The following is a 16,713-nucleotide window of genomic DNA, read 5'->3' as shown; positions in this document are numbered from 1 at the left end:
TCTTGCCTGGGTGACCTTCGGCTTTAGAATAGTGGTAAGTGTGCAAAAGTTTAGTTTGAAGATTCTCAGGAACAAAACACTTACCGCTAGGTTTCTCAGGAGGTGCATTGGTTTGTGCAGCCAGGATCCCGCCCCCCCCCCAGGGAGAAGTCAAATTAGTACGTATGGTAGCCAAAATATGATCAGGAGGTATAACTGGAGTAGGTCCAGACTCCTCCTTGGACAGAGGAGAAAATTGTTGAGAGAGGGCATGAGCCCTAACATTCTTACTACCAGGCAGGTAGGAGACCACATAATTAAACCGAGACAAAACTAGCGCCCATCTGGCCTGTCGGAGCGACAAACGTTTTGCTTCAGATAGATAAGTTAAATTCTTGTGGTCAGTAAGAATGAGCACTGGCACGCTAGTACCCTCAAGAAGATGCCTCCATTCCTTGAGTGCCAAAATTATGACCAGTAATTCCCTGTCACCAATTTCATAATTGCACTCCGCTGGAGACAATTTCTTAGAGAAGAAACCACATGGATGCAAGAAACCGTCAAGTGTAGGACGTTGAGACAAGAGGACACCTACTCCAGTCTCAGATGCATCGACCTCAAGAATGAAAGGCAGGACAGGGTTAGGATGAGCCAGAACTGGAGTGGCAAAGACTATCAAAGGCCTTAATGGCAGTAGGTGACCAATGGAGTGGATCATTCTCTTTACGGGTCATGTATGTGATAGGTTTGACCAAGGAAGAAAAGTTTTTTTCTATAGTAATTGGCGAACCCCAAAAAACGTTGAATAGACCGAAGACCAACTGGGCGAGGCCACTGCAGAAAACTTGTCAGGATCCATGGAGAACCCTGCAACGGAGATAACATAACCTAGGAAGGTTACTCGAGTCTGATGGAACTCACATTTCTCGAGTTTACAAAACAGGCCGTTCTCACGTAGTCTCTGAAGAACCCGTGTAATATCAGAACGATGAGCCTCAAGTGTGGGTGAGTGTATGAGGATGTCGTCCAAGTACACCACAACACACTGTTGCAACATATCTCGTAGGACATCATTAATAAATTCCTGGAAAACAGCAGGAGCATTACATAGGCCAAAGGGCATTACAAGATACTCATAATGCCCGCTCCTGGTGTTAAATGCTGTTTTCCATTCGTGGCCCTCCTTGATCCTAAGGAGATTGTACGCTCCTCTCAAATCAAGTTTTGTAAAGACCGTAGCTCCCTTGAGGCGGTCAAAGAGTTCTGTAATAAACGGAATAGGGTAAGCATTCTTAATGGTAAGATGATTAAGACCCCTATAATCGATGCATGGTCTTAACTCGCCACCCTTTTTCTTCACAAAGAAGAAGCCAGCCCCTGCAGGAGAGCAGGATTTGTGGATGATCCCCCGCGACAGAGGATCGGCAACATACTCCTCCATAGCACAATTCTCCGCATCAGACAGAGGGTAAACCCAGCCCCGAGGAGGAATGGCTCCAGGTTGCAGGTCTATGGCACAATTGTAAGACCGGTGAGGAGGCAACGTACCGGCACGCACCTTGTCCAAAACGTCTAGGAACTCTCGGTACTCCTCTGGCAATTGAGATATCAAAGAAGTCCACAAGACTTTAACTGGTTTCCGAAGACAAGTGGAAATACATTGCGGAGACCACGACTAAATTTCAGACCTGCGCCAGTTGAGACTGGGATTGTGCTTTTGGAGCCAGGGATAACCCAGAACAACCGGAAAATGCAGAGAGTTTATCACCTGGAACTGGAGGGTTTCAAAATGGAGAGCTCCAACAGCCATGGATAACGGAGCAGTTTCGTGAGTAACGAGTGCGGGCTGAAGGGGCCTGCCATCAATGGCCTCAATAGCAAGCGGAACGGACCGAGGCAAAACAGGAATTGGGTGCTTTGATACAAAAGCACTGTCAATGATATAGCCCGCAGCACCGGAGTCAACAAGAGCCTGGGTGACTATGGAGGAGTCCACCCAGGAAAGGACAACCGTGACCAAAGGTTTCTCCTTTAGCGGTTCTGGGGACAAGGATAAACCACCCAAGGTCTGCCCCCAACAGGACCTTAGGTGTGAGCGTTTCCCGGCTGTGTAGGACAAGACTTCAAAAGGTGGCCCTGTAACCCACAATAGAGGCAGAGCCCCTCCCTCCTCCTAAAGGCCCTCTCCGCCACGGAGAGACGCGTGAATCCCAACTACATCGGCTCAGCAGTGCCTGGTGACTCGGGACCAGGAGGCATGGGAGTAGAGGGAGGCATGGGTGGGAACCAACACGTAGGAGACAACGGAACAGGAGGCTTCCGCAAGCACTCCTTGAAAGAGGGCCTCTCACTTAGTCTGATGTCAATTAGGATCAAAAAAGACACCAATGCCTCGAGATCTTCTGGTAAATCTCTGGCAGCAACTTTGTCTTTAATCGCATCAGAGAGCCCATGAAAGAAGGCAGCAACAAGGGCTTCATTGTTCCAACCTACCTCTGCGGCAAGCGTACGGAACTCAATGGCATACTGAGCAACAGATCTTGTACCTTGCTGAATGGACATGAGTCGTGTAGCAGGAGAGGAGGAGCAAGCCGGAACATCAAATAACCTTCGAAAGGAGGACACAAATTCAGGGTAATTTGAAATCACAGGTTTATTAGTCTCCCACAAGGGATTTGCCCAGGCAAGAGCTGTTTAAGAGAGTAACGAGATGAGAAATCCCACCTTAGCTCTGTCAGAGGGAAACGCCCGAGGTAACATCTCAAAGCAAATGCCTATCTGGTTCAAAAACCCTCTGCACTGATTAGGATCGCCTCCAAAACACTGAGGTAGAGGTGCAGAACCGGACATGCTCCTGGTAGGACTAGGTGCAGCAGCGGAAACAGGAGCAGCCATGACTTGCGGGACACTTTGGTCCAAATGTGCAGTGCGAGTCAGCAGGGTTTGCAGGGCTAGTGCAAATTGATCCAAGCGGTGATCCTGTTCATCCATCCTGGAAATTATGGCAGGTAAAGGTGGATTATTAGCACTATCAGGATTCATGGCCCTTGTGTAATGTCAGGGTGCCAGGAATCAGACTGAGACGAGAAGTGCAAAAATAATCACACCTTTATTAATAGCAAAAAATAACAAAAATTCAAATAACAAGCAAGGAATCAAAACCAGAGCTGGTAGTCAGACGAGCCGAGTCAGGAGCAAAAGCAAGTAGTCAGACGAGCCGGAATCAGGAACAAGGAGAACAGCAGAGTCAGGAACAAGCCAGAGATCAGGAACCAGGAGGGACGTCAGACAGCCAGGTAATACACAGGAGCTATCACAAACAGGTCTGAGACAACGCAAGGGCAAAGTATACTGAACAGAGGCCCTTTAAATAATAAGTGATGACATCACAATTCTGAGACTGCCTGTCTCACACGGATGATGTACACCAGTCTGGCCATAAAAGGAAGTGCAGGAAATGAGCAGCATCACAGAGTATGCACCAGAGTTAGCAAGAGAGGTGAGTAAAATGGCTGCCAGCAGCACATGGCAAACTAAACAGGGAAAAAACCCTGACAGTCTGCCACCGATCCAGTCTGCAATGTTGTAGCTTGCTGCTCTCTAAAGCGTGTAAGGTCCTGTAGTATAGCTTCTGATAGCGCTACGGAATCTGTTGGCGCTCTACAAATAACCGATAATAATAATAATAATCCTATATGTCCAAGATTCGATTGTATTGCGTGTGGGAATTACTGATCTCCCAAGACCACCGGGTTCAGCTCTGTTGATTCTCTGGGAGCATTAAGTGGTTGAATTTTGCTGCATGTCCTAGGATCTGTGTCTCCGGATATATGGGAGGTCTCCCCCTCATTCCATTTTTCAGGAGATGTTGTCGCCTCAAGGCTTTGTTCATTGCTAAGATGTTGGGTGTTAGTGTGAGTCGAGCACAACATTTTATGTACACTATACCATTCTGCCTCTAGATGTGTACAGATCCGATCATTGAAAGCATTGAAGAGGAGCTTCAGTGACCTCAGTACAGAGTAAGTATCAGTCGCCATCTTTAAAGTAAGCTCATCACTTAAGTGCTTATAAAAACAAACTGTCCCAGTTAGCCACAAGTTAGGTATTGCTCTATGATATTTCAAACTGCTTTATTTTTCAGTGTTTGTAGTCGGTTTGTCTGACTAGCACAACTGTATTCCCTGATTCATGGGGGGGGTGTTGAATCCTTGTGGTAAGGCCGCCGCCTGAGGTCTCAACGATTTACAGATCTGGCCCAGCGATCATATAATCTACAAATTCGGTATCACTCAAATTAACGTGGTATAGCCTGGACAAAGCTGAGGTGCATTTCAGCAGAATTTGCAGAGTAGTCTCGAAAACTGGCGGATTAGGGAGATCTCGTCAGGAGCCACAAATGTTGTGACCTATCTTGGCCGCCGCTTAGACACGCCCCCCATTGATATAAATTTGAATGTGGTACATCTAAATAAAAATAACTTTTTTTCCACAAAAATCATCAATGAACAGTGTTTACACTGGAGTAGGGGATTCTGGATGTGACTCATAATGTTTTACCTTTTTGCTTCTAAAACACATTTTTACATTCCACAGGGCAGCACAATGCAGCTTAAGACAATTTAAGAGTATAATAGGGAAATAGGGAAATGTAGAGCAGAATGCATTTCATTCTGGATCATTATCCTTTCACAGACTTTGCTTTAATGGAAAATGATTAATATATTCATTAAAAAAACAACAAAACACACACACACAAAGATTTAAAGGGATAGGGAAGTCGAAATTCAACTTGCATGATTCAGATAGAGCATGTCATTTTAAGACACTTTTAAATTCACTTCTATTTTCAAATGTGCTTCGTTCTCTTAGTATCCCTTGTTAAAAAATGAATATGCACATACAGTATCATACACTAGTGGGAGCTGCTGCTATTGGTGCCTGCACACATTTGTCTCTTGTGATTGACTAAATAGATATTTTCAGCTTCCTGTCAGTAGTGCAATGCTGTCCCTTCAGCAATGGATAACAAAATAATGAAGAAAATTTGATAATAGAATTAAAATGGAAAGTTGTTGTTCTATCTGAATCATAAAAGAAAATGTTGGGGTTTACTATCCCTTTAAGCTGCATAAGTTACATGTCTGAAAGTTTTGGCCAATTCTGCACATGTTCTAATACATGACAATCAAAGGAATCTCAATTTAGTGCAACTTCCATGTGCCAGTGCTAAGACTAGCTGTACATATATTTATATTTTTTTGCTCATCTCATTCTAAGTTTAATATTTTAACTTCACAGAATCAGTGATTTGTAGCATAGTCTCACCTCCAGCTTCTCTCCTGCACCATAGGATCTCTCTGGAAAATAAACTATCTCTTGCACTTCATCACTAGGTCGGTCTGAATTCTTCCCAAAAATAATTCTGTTGCCAATAGTGGCAGGTGGGAGAGCAACAAAGGTGTCACAAGAGCAAGGCTCCATTCCAGCTCAAAAGAACCTACGAAAAACATAGATTGCCATTAGATTTTTTCATTCACTGAAAAGCCAATAGCTACAGTTAAATGTGATGCAGGTGCTACTAAACACTAACTAAAGCAGATTTATTTAAATGGCTATAGAAAGGATTTACTGAAAATGCAATGGTGTTATTGGGGTCAGTATAAGACATGGTAAAAGCAGAAATGAAAATGTTCCTACTGCAATTACCATATTTAGAGATAAAAAAACAAAAATTTATATCATGTGGTATGAAAAGGCAGAAAGTAAACTATTTTTTTAAGATATATAAAAGGTGAAACTAAACCCCTACTCTCAAACCATTTTTCGCACTCCCCACTCTATCATAAACAGCTCCTTCACATACTCTCAGTCCTTGCCAACATATTTCACCTCATCAATAACATCACTAATATCACAATCACAGTTTATTTAAATGATAATATGAGCAATAAGCAATAAATAATGTAAAGATTAGCTAATTTTAGCTTAACACTAAATAAATGCTAAATAGAATGATGCATTAAAAGAAAAGATGTCTGAGAATAACATGCAGATGTATTTTTTAAGGTTTCATTATGTTTTAAAGGGACAGTCTAGTATTAATTAAACTTTCATTATTCAGATAGGACTTTTAATTTTAATCAACTTTCCAATTTACTTTTATCATCAAATTTGCTTTTTTCTCTTGGTATTCTTAGTTTAAACTAAACATAGGTAGGCTCATATGCTAATTTCTAAGCCTTTGAGGGCTGCCTCTTATCACATGCTTTTTAAATCTCTTTTCAACACAAAGAGACAGAATGTACACGTGGGCCATATAGATAACACTGTATTCAGACACAGAAAGTTATTTAAGATTTAGCATAACATAATGCTAAATTTAAGACAATAGATAATAAACAGTCACAGTCATGTGATCAGGGGGCTGGAAGAAGGTTCCTAGATACAAGGTAATCACAGAGGTAAAAAGTATATTAATATAACTGTGTTGGTTATGCAAAACTGGGGAATGGGTAATAAAGGGATTACCTATCTTTTAAAACAATAAACATTTGATGGTAGACTGTCCCTTTAATGTCTATAAAACAATAGGAGCTGCCATGTTGTAACTTAGGTTACCTTCTCTGCTGTGGCCAATTAGGGACAGTTATAAATAGGTCACTAAAGTGTGCAGCCAATCGTTGTGTGGAATATAACTGTCCTGTACTTCCATTTTTAACAGGAACAGAAAAGCTCACAATCACAGAATGGAATAAATAATGAAAGTATATTACTGAGATTTATCATTTTATATTACCATCTCATAGTGTTAAAGGGACAGTCTACACCTAAAACAACGTTACCCCATAGTTACGATCTCATGATTACAATTCTATTGATACCCTGGATCCCTATTTTCGTGTATCCGCTTACCCACTTTTTCAGAAAAATAGTTTTTATTCCTTGATTCAAACATGGCCGTTTAACTCCTCCCATTAGCTTCTCCTCCTGTCTTCTCGAGTCCTGATCTTTCCCTATAACACTCGTGCACGGACTGAACAGTGACCTCATTAGACCCTAAAACGCATGCGCAATTATCCACAGTTCAAAACCGGAAGTCGGTATTTGTTATCTCTGCACACACAGAACGGGTAACTTACAATAAATAAACACTGGTACTTCTGTGAATTCATAGCGTTAAAAACATAGATCGAAACTTTGGTTCCGGATACTTGGTTCCCAGTTAAGTTGCGCATGCGCGAAGCAATGAATGCGCGATACAGTTTTTTAATCGGTGATCAGTTTTTTATTGGACGATGCAAACTAAGAGAGTGGGTGACGTATTGAGTGGGCGGATCGGATCGGCCATTTCTAACAGTGAGAATATAACTTTTCAGAGAGAATAACTCTGGATGTGTAAAAGTCTCGATATGGTTACAGGGGTGAGCAAACAAAATCGGAACTTTATCTAATGGATGGGGTAACGTTGTTTTAGGTGTAGACTGTCACTTTAATAGTGGCTTAAATTTTAGCCGGGTAGTCAGTAAAATCAGCCAGGTGGTGCACCCATTAAAAAGGTCCTGGGGAGATTACTGCTTGATGATGTCATGCAAATCTCCAAAAGGATGTTGCCAAGTTATGTTTGGAATTTCCTTGTTATTTAACACACAATTGAAAACTTAAACTAGGACATTAACATTATGTAAGGACATCACAAACACGCTGGGCACATTACACACAAAACTAAGCTCAGCCTTTAAATATGGACATAACACACACACTCACATCACATACTAGGTGAATTACACACAGATAGTGCCAGCCTGTATATAAGGATATTACACAAACATATATGCAGTCCCAGCCTGTATATAAGCATATCACACACACTGCACACTAGGTACCTTACACAAACACCCCCATCCTATATATAAGGAAATCCCATACATACTGAGTGCATTACACACTGACAGTCCCAACCTTGTAAGGACAATAAAATCACACAACACTGAGTAGGTTTACAAATAACTGCAGACTCGTATACAAACCATAGGAAATGAAGGAAGTGTCAAAAAGTTTTGTAACATGGTATCCTAAATAAGACTACACCTCCCACACCACCATGTATTATCACATATCAGGCAACAGCCAATTAGAACTGAGAAGTAGCGGCGTAGAGCACAGCTTGATAAATATATGTTCTTGTAATTAATACAGTAAGTGCATGAAGTAACAAGCTAGAATCACTAATACAACGGTGTGATAGGGCATTCTCCATAACATATATGGTTGATCTTTTCTGACACAACTTTATTGGAACCCTACATGTGCACCAAAAATGTAACAATATTTAAAAAAAAAAAATAAGGCCCAGATTACAAGTGAAGCGCTACTAATAGTGCCGGGTGCGCTATCAATATAAATAGCACACAATTTAGCTCGAATTGAAACCTGAAGTGTTAGGACTATAAAAGTATAACAAAATACATATAAATAATGCAAAAGTTGTTCTTCTCCCTGTGACAAGCTTAAAGTGAATGTCAATTTTTTTACTAGTTTTTTTACTAGTTTTTTTTACTAGTTTTTTTAAAAAAAAAAAAAAAACTAGTAAAAACAGGGGCACTTTCATTCATGAAAGTTTACATTACACCAGATTTTACAAATACTTACCTTCTCCTCCTGAAAAGCTGGATCGCCGATGCCCCCATCTGCTTCTTCCTGCTGTACTTACACAGCAATCGCCTCTCCTAGGGGGAATAAACTCTCCTAGGGGGAAGCAGTGATTGGAGGAAGCCGGTTTCGTCATTGCTGACGAAGTACAGAGGACCTGCAGGCTTGGGATTGGAAATCCGGCGTTTCAGGAGAAGAAGGTAAGTATTTGTAAAATTGGGTGCAATGTAAACTTTCATGAATGGAAGTGCCCCTGTTTTTAATATATATATATTTTTTTTTTAAACGGGCACTTTATCATGAAAGTTGACATTCACTTTAAATGCCTAAAGCAGTGTCCAAATAAGCTTGACCATCTAGAGCACAAGCATAGCAATGGGAAACAGCAGAAACCAATAATTGGTCAAAACCATACCTGTTGGTTGCAGTGTCAAATTGTCAACAGTACAAATATATGTCCCATTTACTCTACTAAATACTCTACTTAGTGAATTATATTGTCTTCACAGTACACATGAATCCATAAGCAAGGCAATTAGTCTAAAACATAATGTTTATTGTGAAGTACAAAAGTTAAAACTTAACAGACCTTACAAGATGTTTGCATCATATCACATCACCAACCACCCCCCCGAGGATGTGTTATATGACACGTTTCGCCATAGCTTTCTTAAAGTCATCTTTGAGAAAGCTCCAGTGAAACATGTCAGATGATGTGATATGACACAAACAAAGGCAGGGCTTGACAAACCCAGGAGCCAGGTAGCCACTGGCTCCTAGAATTTTACCCCTGGCTCCTAACTTTTTTGGGTTATTCTCCATAGATATATTTACAAATACTACTGTCTGGCTCCTAAAAATATGTCAAGCTCCTAAAATATTCTTACTGCCTCCTAAATTTTAAACAGATTTGTCGACCCCTGCTGTAAGGTCTGTTAAGTTTTAACTTTAGTACTTGACATTACAAAACATTAATTAGTAATATAATATTATATCATGACTATATATATATATATATATATATATATATATATATATATATATATATGTGTGTGTGTGTGTGCTATTATATTATAGTTAAAGCCCTGAAATTAATGCTGTAAATATAAAAACAGCAATAAAAAATTTCTCTGAATGCCGAAATGATGGCAGGAATTAGATTCGATAAAACTAGCTCTAACATGTGGGAGATGGGATATACAGTTCCAATATGTTTATTAACGGAAGATGGCAGACTTAAACAGAAACACGACGTAACAGATACAATGGGAGGAGTCTTCTCAAAATTGCTAAAATATAACCAAATTCACAACTTCATACAGACACCCTCAGAAAGAATCACTACTTCGGAATTTAACCCCATTTGAATTGACCTGTTTGGTCAATCTCCCAGCACGTCATACCTTATCCCGGGCCAGGAAATTATTGCTTCAAGCCCAAAATAGTAAACATCCAGACTATATAGAACGATGGAATAGAGATATGGGCAAGACACAAACAGATACAGAATGGAGACGTATTTTTAATGGTGTTAGGAAGTCATCTTCCTCTACTAGGTTTCTCAAAACCAATTATAAGCTACTAACCAGATGGTACCTGACGCCTACTAGAATTAAAAGCCTCTTTCCCTCCGCCTCTGACCTATGTTGGCGTGGGTGCGGGGCAAAGGGTTCTCTTATGCGCATATGGTGGGAATGCCCAAGATACAACCCTTTTGGGAATTAATCCAAGACCTAATTAAAACCATACTGGGCTCGGAAGAGCAATATAAACTAGAGCCAGAGGTGGCATTGCTTAATCTCCCCACCCACTGTAAATGTAGATTGAGAAGTAGACTGATTCAGTTAACATTAAACTTAGCTAGGTCATTGATAGCTAAAGGCTGGAAGTCACAGAACTGTCCCTCGATCATTATTTGGTTAAAACATATGACTGAGACCTTGATGATGGAGGAATACGGGTATTTCAAATACAACAATGTATCTTTTATCCATGACCTTAAATTCTTATGGGACGAACTACAACACAAACCACCCCTCAAAATTAAGACTTTTTCTCAGGACTCTAGTGTGACATGAGACAGTCAGACAGAGGTAGGAGTGGCTTTGTGATAAACAGTTCCCTGGCATCGCCTCCGCCCATAGACATGGACAGATCCAAGCACGACGAATGGTGTATCAGGTATGAATAGATTGTACGTACAGAGACACATTTATTAAGAGGATTCGGTAGCTCAGTTTATTGTTAGGTAGTAGGTACTTGTTGTTCTGTTGTACCACTGTTAAACTTGTTGATTTCCAATTTTGGACGTAAACTAAAAGGTATTATGTGCGATGGACTCTTGTAGTGGACACTAACACTTAGTTGATCTTGTATAAAATGTAAGGGCATTGCCCATTGTCCATTATTAATATGTCAAAATCAATAAAGATGAATAAATATAAAAAAAAAAATATTATGCTTGGGAGGAATGTCACTATCCATCAATAAGACAGTGGGGAGTTATGTTGATCAGCCAGTAAGGAGTTAATATTCTCTTTATTGCATAATTATATTTTTTAACATGCACACAGAAATACACTTCCTGATAGCTTTAATTTGAAAAAGGTCAGCATTAAAAAATATTTGTAATGTTACTGCTTGTTTATATGCATGAAAGCAGTTTTTTTTCAAGTTCACTGTACTGGCCCTTTAAGAAAGCAAACAAATGGCAATCTACTCACATGTAATGTACAAAATATTATAGTGTTGTACTGTAGCTGCAGGTGCCCAAACTCTTGCAAATCTTTTGTTTTCAGCTAAGGTGCCTTTGGAACAACTTCCTCAATAATGGTCACTAGGAACAGGCGCTATTGTAAAACGAGGGCGACCTGTATATATGAATATACATAGTAAATGTAAAATATATTTTCATTATTGAAATAAATGTATAAAAAGGGTTTTAAATTGATATGGTATATGACAAGGTGTTGGACTGGAAAGGGCTTAAATATATATATATATATATATATATATATATATATATATATATATGTGTGTGTGTGTGTGTGTGTGTGTGTATGTATTTATGTATGTGCTTGAGCAATAACTTAACTTGTAATATAAGCACAAGAATAAGAACGCTATTGATCTAACTTGAGTGGTATTAGCATTCAACAGTGCTAGTATTTTTGCTCTCTTATTATAATCTAGCCCTAAAACAACTTAAAATGTGCTTCCAAAACTATTTCAATACCATAGCTATTATCATGCCAGATTTCACAAAAATTCTAATCAGACATTTCAGAGCTACTGCTATCCAAAACACCCAATGTTAAATAAATTGAGGGGTTTTTTTTTTTAAATTAAATTTTTGTTTTAAACTAACTCATTGCAAACAAAATTCAAGCAATGACTAAAAAAATGCCCAAAAATAGACAATACTACTGTGTTCACTGTCATTTTGACAAAGTTATTTAAAATGCAAACGCTGGTCCATAATTTGGGGCCAGTCTCCTAGGCATCTATGCAACATATACTATATGCTTAAGAGAGGCTGCTCCCAGGTGGTAACCCACCAAAGAACAGGCTACTACTAAGCTGTTATCTGTTTCTGGTTAAGTGCTTCTCTCTCTATCTATCTATATCTATATATATATATATATATATATATATATATATATATATATATATATATCTATCAATTCGGCAACGTATACAGACGTTTGCTGTAAGGATACGACTGACGTCATCAGACGCGGACGACTGTGTTAGTGTCTCTGAGAACACGCCGACTACGATATAGCAATGGACATCCCCAAGAGCACGGATTTTTGGAGGACAACGGAAGAAGGATTGTCGTTAGGGTAAGAGGAGTGTTTACTTATTTACTACCTGACTTTTGAACCTTTATCTGATGTAAGGTGTATTGCTTATCTGTATTTGACACTGAATAGTGAGACAATAGAGTATTGCCTCACCAAGGACTCGAGCATGTTAATACAACACAGCTACTGACCTCAATGTTATGCAATGTTACGCAAGTTTTTTGCTTGACCACATCTTTCTAGAGCAAGTGGTAATAGGTAGAGGTTGTAATTTCTTTCTATTTGCTTAAATTATTATTAATCACTGACAACAGCCTCCCTATTTTCTACCAATACCAGTTATACACTGTTGTTTCCTAGCAGTCAAATTGCAGTATCATAGACTCTGGTTTCACTGATTGGGATCCTTTCAGCAGTCTCTTCCTTTTTTAACAAATAGTACAGTAAAAGCAGAGGTAGCATGGCCCAACAATTTTATTCAATGCAATCTGTGGCTCATTTGGAGGGGAACAGACCCAGCTTGGATGACACTTTTGAGAATAAAGTGAATCTATTGGAAATCTCAGATGTTTTTATGGATATGAGTTGAGTTGAGATGAGTACAAGCTCTGGTGGGATAAACAAACTCTGGAGAAATATATATCAATCAGCATGGTTCCCAGAGGCCTTCGTATTAAGAAACTACCGGCATTCATTACCACAGATGAAAAATTCATCTCTGAATGGAATACGGTATTATCAGAGTGTTCCTTGAGATTAATGACACTAATTATTAAGCATAAAGAAGCTAAGTTGATGGAGGCCAGGGACAAAATAGAACAAGTTCAAAAGGATCTCAACACCTTTATGGAGCATAAGGATTATTCCAAATTGGATGACAAAAAGTGTATTGGACATCAAATTCAAGAAATATTCCCGTTACTTAGATGACTACAGAAATAACAAGGTGTACAATTGGAGTACCAAGAGAAATACCAGAAATAAAAAGTTTAATAACAGAAAGAACCTGCAACCTAAAGAAGCGAAGAAAGACCAAAAAAAAAGTATCTTTTCTGACACAGATCCAGAATCTAACGAAGATGATGACCTCCAAGATTTTGTGGACTTTATGTCTAGTGGGCAATACTCTGGAGAAGATCAAGTTGTGTCCGCTAGGGGTACTGGATCCACTGTGTCTCATGTGCATCCTACATCCTCATTGTCCTCTTTTCCTGACTCTGCACCATCTAGTACACCTAGTATAGATAGTACTGAATCTAATATATCTAGTGAGAGGGTAGCCCTGACAGCAATCCTGAAAAAACCTGAAGCCCCTAAGCCCCAAAGCGGCAATAAATATAAAAAAGCTCAGGAAGTACAGGGAGCAGAGGGTACCACAGGACAGCAGGTTTTTCAGTTGACTCAGGGACAGGGAGAAGGAGGAGGATCCACAAGACAGGAGACACTGAGGCCCCAATACCATCTGAGGAGGAGCAGGCGAGCCAACAAATACAGGGATCCAACATTCTAAACTTGTCAAGTGTTATTCTTACTAAATCTGAATTGGAGGTTTTAAGTTTGGGTCTCAATTTTGTACCTACAACAAGGTTTAACGTGTTTGATACACTAATTGATATCAACAGATTTATCCGAGGCCTTACACTAAAAAAGTTCTACACACTTAATCCCTCAGTAAATAAAGAATTTCTGTCTTTAGATGCAGCAGCACAGCATGACTTTCCTAAACCCATTGAGGCAAGGGATTTTTTGAATTTATGAGAATTGGAAAGCTCTGATAGAAGCTTGATAGGGAGCCATATGGGCTTCAAGTCTAAGTCCATCTTTTATCCCACACAACATAGAGGACAAGTACTAGAATCCTTTCACAAAAGGATGCAGGAGGATCTCCTTAAATTGGAGAGACAGGAGTCAGAATCTTTGATCAGAGACAAAGGTAATCTCACACGTGAGCAAAAACTGGCTCTTAAGGCTCTTCAACAAAGAGACAATATAGTCATCAAGCAGTCCGACAAGGGGGGCTCCATTGTAGTGTTGGACAAGACGTACTACATTATGGAAGCAGAAAGACAGCTATTGGACAAAGAAGTCTATTCCATAATGTCTGGGGATCCAACTCGCCAATTTGGAGTCCTCCTGTTGGATCTGCTTGATGATGGTAGGCATATGGGACTGATTGATGATGAGACATTTGAATACCTTAATGTGAAACATCCTGTGGTCCCCATATTCCATCACCTTCCCAAGGTCCACAAGTCCTTGGTGGAGGTGAAAGGACGTCCCATTGTCTCAGGAATAGGTTCTCTTTTTGAGAACCTATCTAATTGGTAAGAGTCCTTATTGCAACCTCTGGTATTTGGGTTGCCCTCTTACCTGAGGGATACCAAGCACCTATTGTGGTTGATGCAACATCATACTTGGAGTGAGAATATGGTTTGGCTTACAGTGGATGTGGTTGGATTATATTCAGCAATTCCCCATAACAAAGGGATGATGGCCACCAGATATATGCTTGATAGATTCAGTACCTACAATGACAACCTCAAAGATTATATCATGCGAGTGTTAGACTTTTTACTAACACACAATTACTTTGAGTTTTCTGGTACTTTCTACCTACAGAAGCGAGGGACGGCCATGGGTGCGAAATTCGCACCAGCCTATGCAAATATTTTCATGGGCTGGTGGGAATTGATGCACCTATATACTGATAAATGGATTAAATCCATTCCTAACATCCATCAGTAGTTACAAACGCTACATAGATGACCTCCTGTTTGTATGGTTTGGCAAACAGGAGGAAATAAAGGATTTTTGCGAATACCTTAATAGTAATGAAGTGGGTTTGAGTTTCACTTTTTGCTCCGATAAAATCAGTACTCTATATCTTGATGTCACCCTGACAGGTCTACCACTAGAGAATAGGATGAGCACCTCCGTTTATGTCAAATCGATATCATCCAATACTTTTCTCCATGCAAGATGCTGCCATCCCAACCACACCAGCTACGGAATAGCGAAGGGACAGTTCCTAAGATTGTGCCGGAACTGTTCAGAGGATGACAGCTTTTTCCATGAAAGTAGAATTCTTACGCAAAAGTTCCTTGAGCGAGGATACAATAAGAATGTTGTATCAAGAGCCTTCAATGATGTTTCACGACGGGATTGATTATCCCTATTAGAAGACACTCCGAAATTGAGGTAAAAAGGAACAAGCCAACTTTTGTGACCACATACAGTTCACAGTATTATGCAGTGTTCAAAATACTCTGGAAAAATCTTCCAATTTTGTTGGCGGATGACATCCTGAAAGATGAGATTAAGGATGGCTGTTTTTGCGTCCCTAAACGCAACAACCATAGGGAACCAAGTTTCTCCATCACTACTTAAGAAACCAAAATCAAAAAGTAGCTGGTTATATCAAAAGAGACACTTCAAATGTGGAACAAGCTCATGCAAGGCATGTGGTTTTGTTATTACAGGCAAAACTTTCCAATCAAAAGTGACCCAGAGAGTATTTAATCATGCATACTGTACAAACTGTAGATCTACATATATTATCTACATGATCACATGCGAAATCTGTGATAAACAGTATGTTGGTTGCACCTCTAGGGAGGCAAGAGAGAGAGGGTACGTGCCCATCTCAATGATATTGAGCGTGGTATTCTTACCACATTTCATTGAAATCCATTGGGGTGATGTTAGAAGTTTCACATGGACAATTATCGACTACATTCCAAAAAGGCCAAGAGGGGGTGATAGATCCAGAGACATCCTGAAAAAGGAGGTATTTTGGATCTTCACCTTAGGGACCAGGCAACCAACAGGTCTGAACATTGAAAGAGACTTGATTAATCATTGGTGATCTCCAATGCTGCCTGACTACTCCAGCATTTAAGCTTTTCAAGCTTTATAAATGCGTTTAGTCATGTATATATATTTATATTCTATGCGTAATCACAAGTACCTTCCTCCCCAAGTATCCCTACAGCATTCTTTGATTTCCAAGTAAAAATTCACATGAGTTTGGAAAATCTTGTATACACATACATATAAATATATTTTTCAATACTTATAATTGAATCACTTATCTTAAACCTGACACCATCTACTATAGTTAGAGGTCACACCTACATCTAGCATTAGTTTAGCTTTAACTTTATGGTTAGTCTGCTCATAGTATAAGGGTACATAAGTTGAGAAAGAATAAGATCATCGGATAGTGTATGTTTTTTCTGGGTTTATTACCGGTGGCATCCTCAGCTTTAGACCATAT

The 16,713-nt window shown here is 39.7% G+C and overlaps 1 protein-coding gene across 2 annotated transcripts in view; it reads right to left on the bottom strand.

Annotated features, from left to right (window-relative positions):
• Window positions 1-16,713, bottom strand: part of SCRN3 (secernin 3) — a 190,989-nt gene that overhangs the window by 171,294 nt on the left and 2,982 nt on the right. For both annotated transcript variants that reach the window (XM_053698460.1, XM_053698459.1), the window contains exon 2: window positions 5,308-5,479. In XM_053698460.1, coding sequence (XP_053554435.1) covers window positions 5,308-5,463 — 156 coding nt within the window. In that variant the 5' untranslated portion in view covers window positions 5,464-5,479. The remainder of the gene's footprint in view (window positions 1-5,307; window positions 5,480-16,713) is intronic.

This window comes from Bombina bombina, chromosome 1 (assembly GCF_027579735.1).
Source record: "Bombina bombina isolate aBomBom1 chromosome 1, aBomBom1.pri, whole genome shotgun sequence".
In the NCBI taxonomy this organism is placed as follows: Eukaryota; Metazoa; Chordata; class Amphibia; order Anura; family Bombinatoridae; genus Bombina; species Bombina bombina.
The sequence above is the reverse complement of the archived record's forward strand: the minus strand, read 5'-3'. Positions and strand labels throughout refer to the sequence as shown.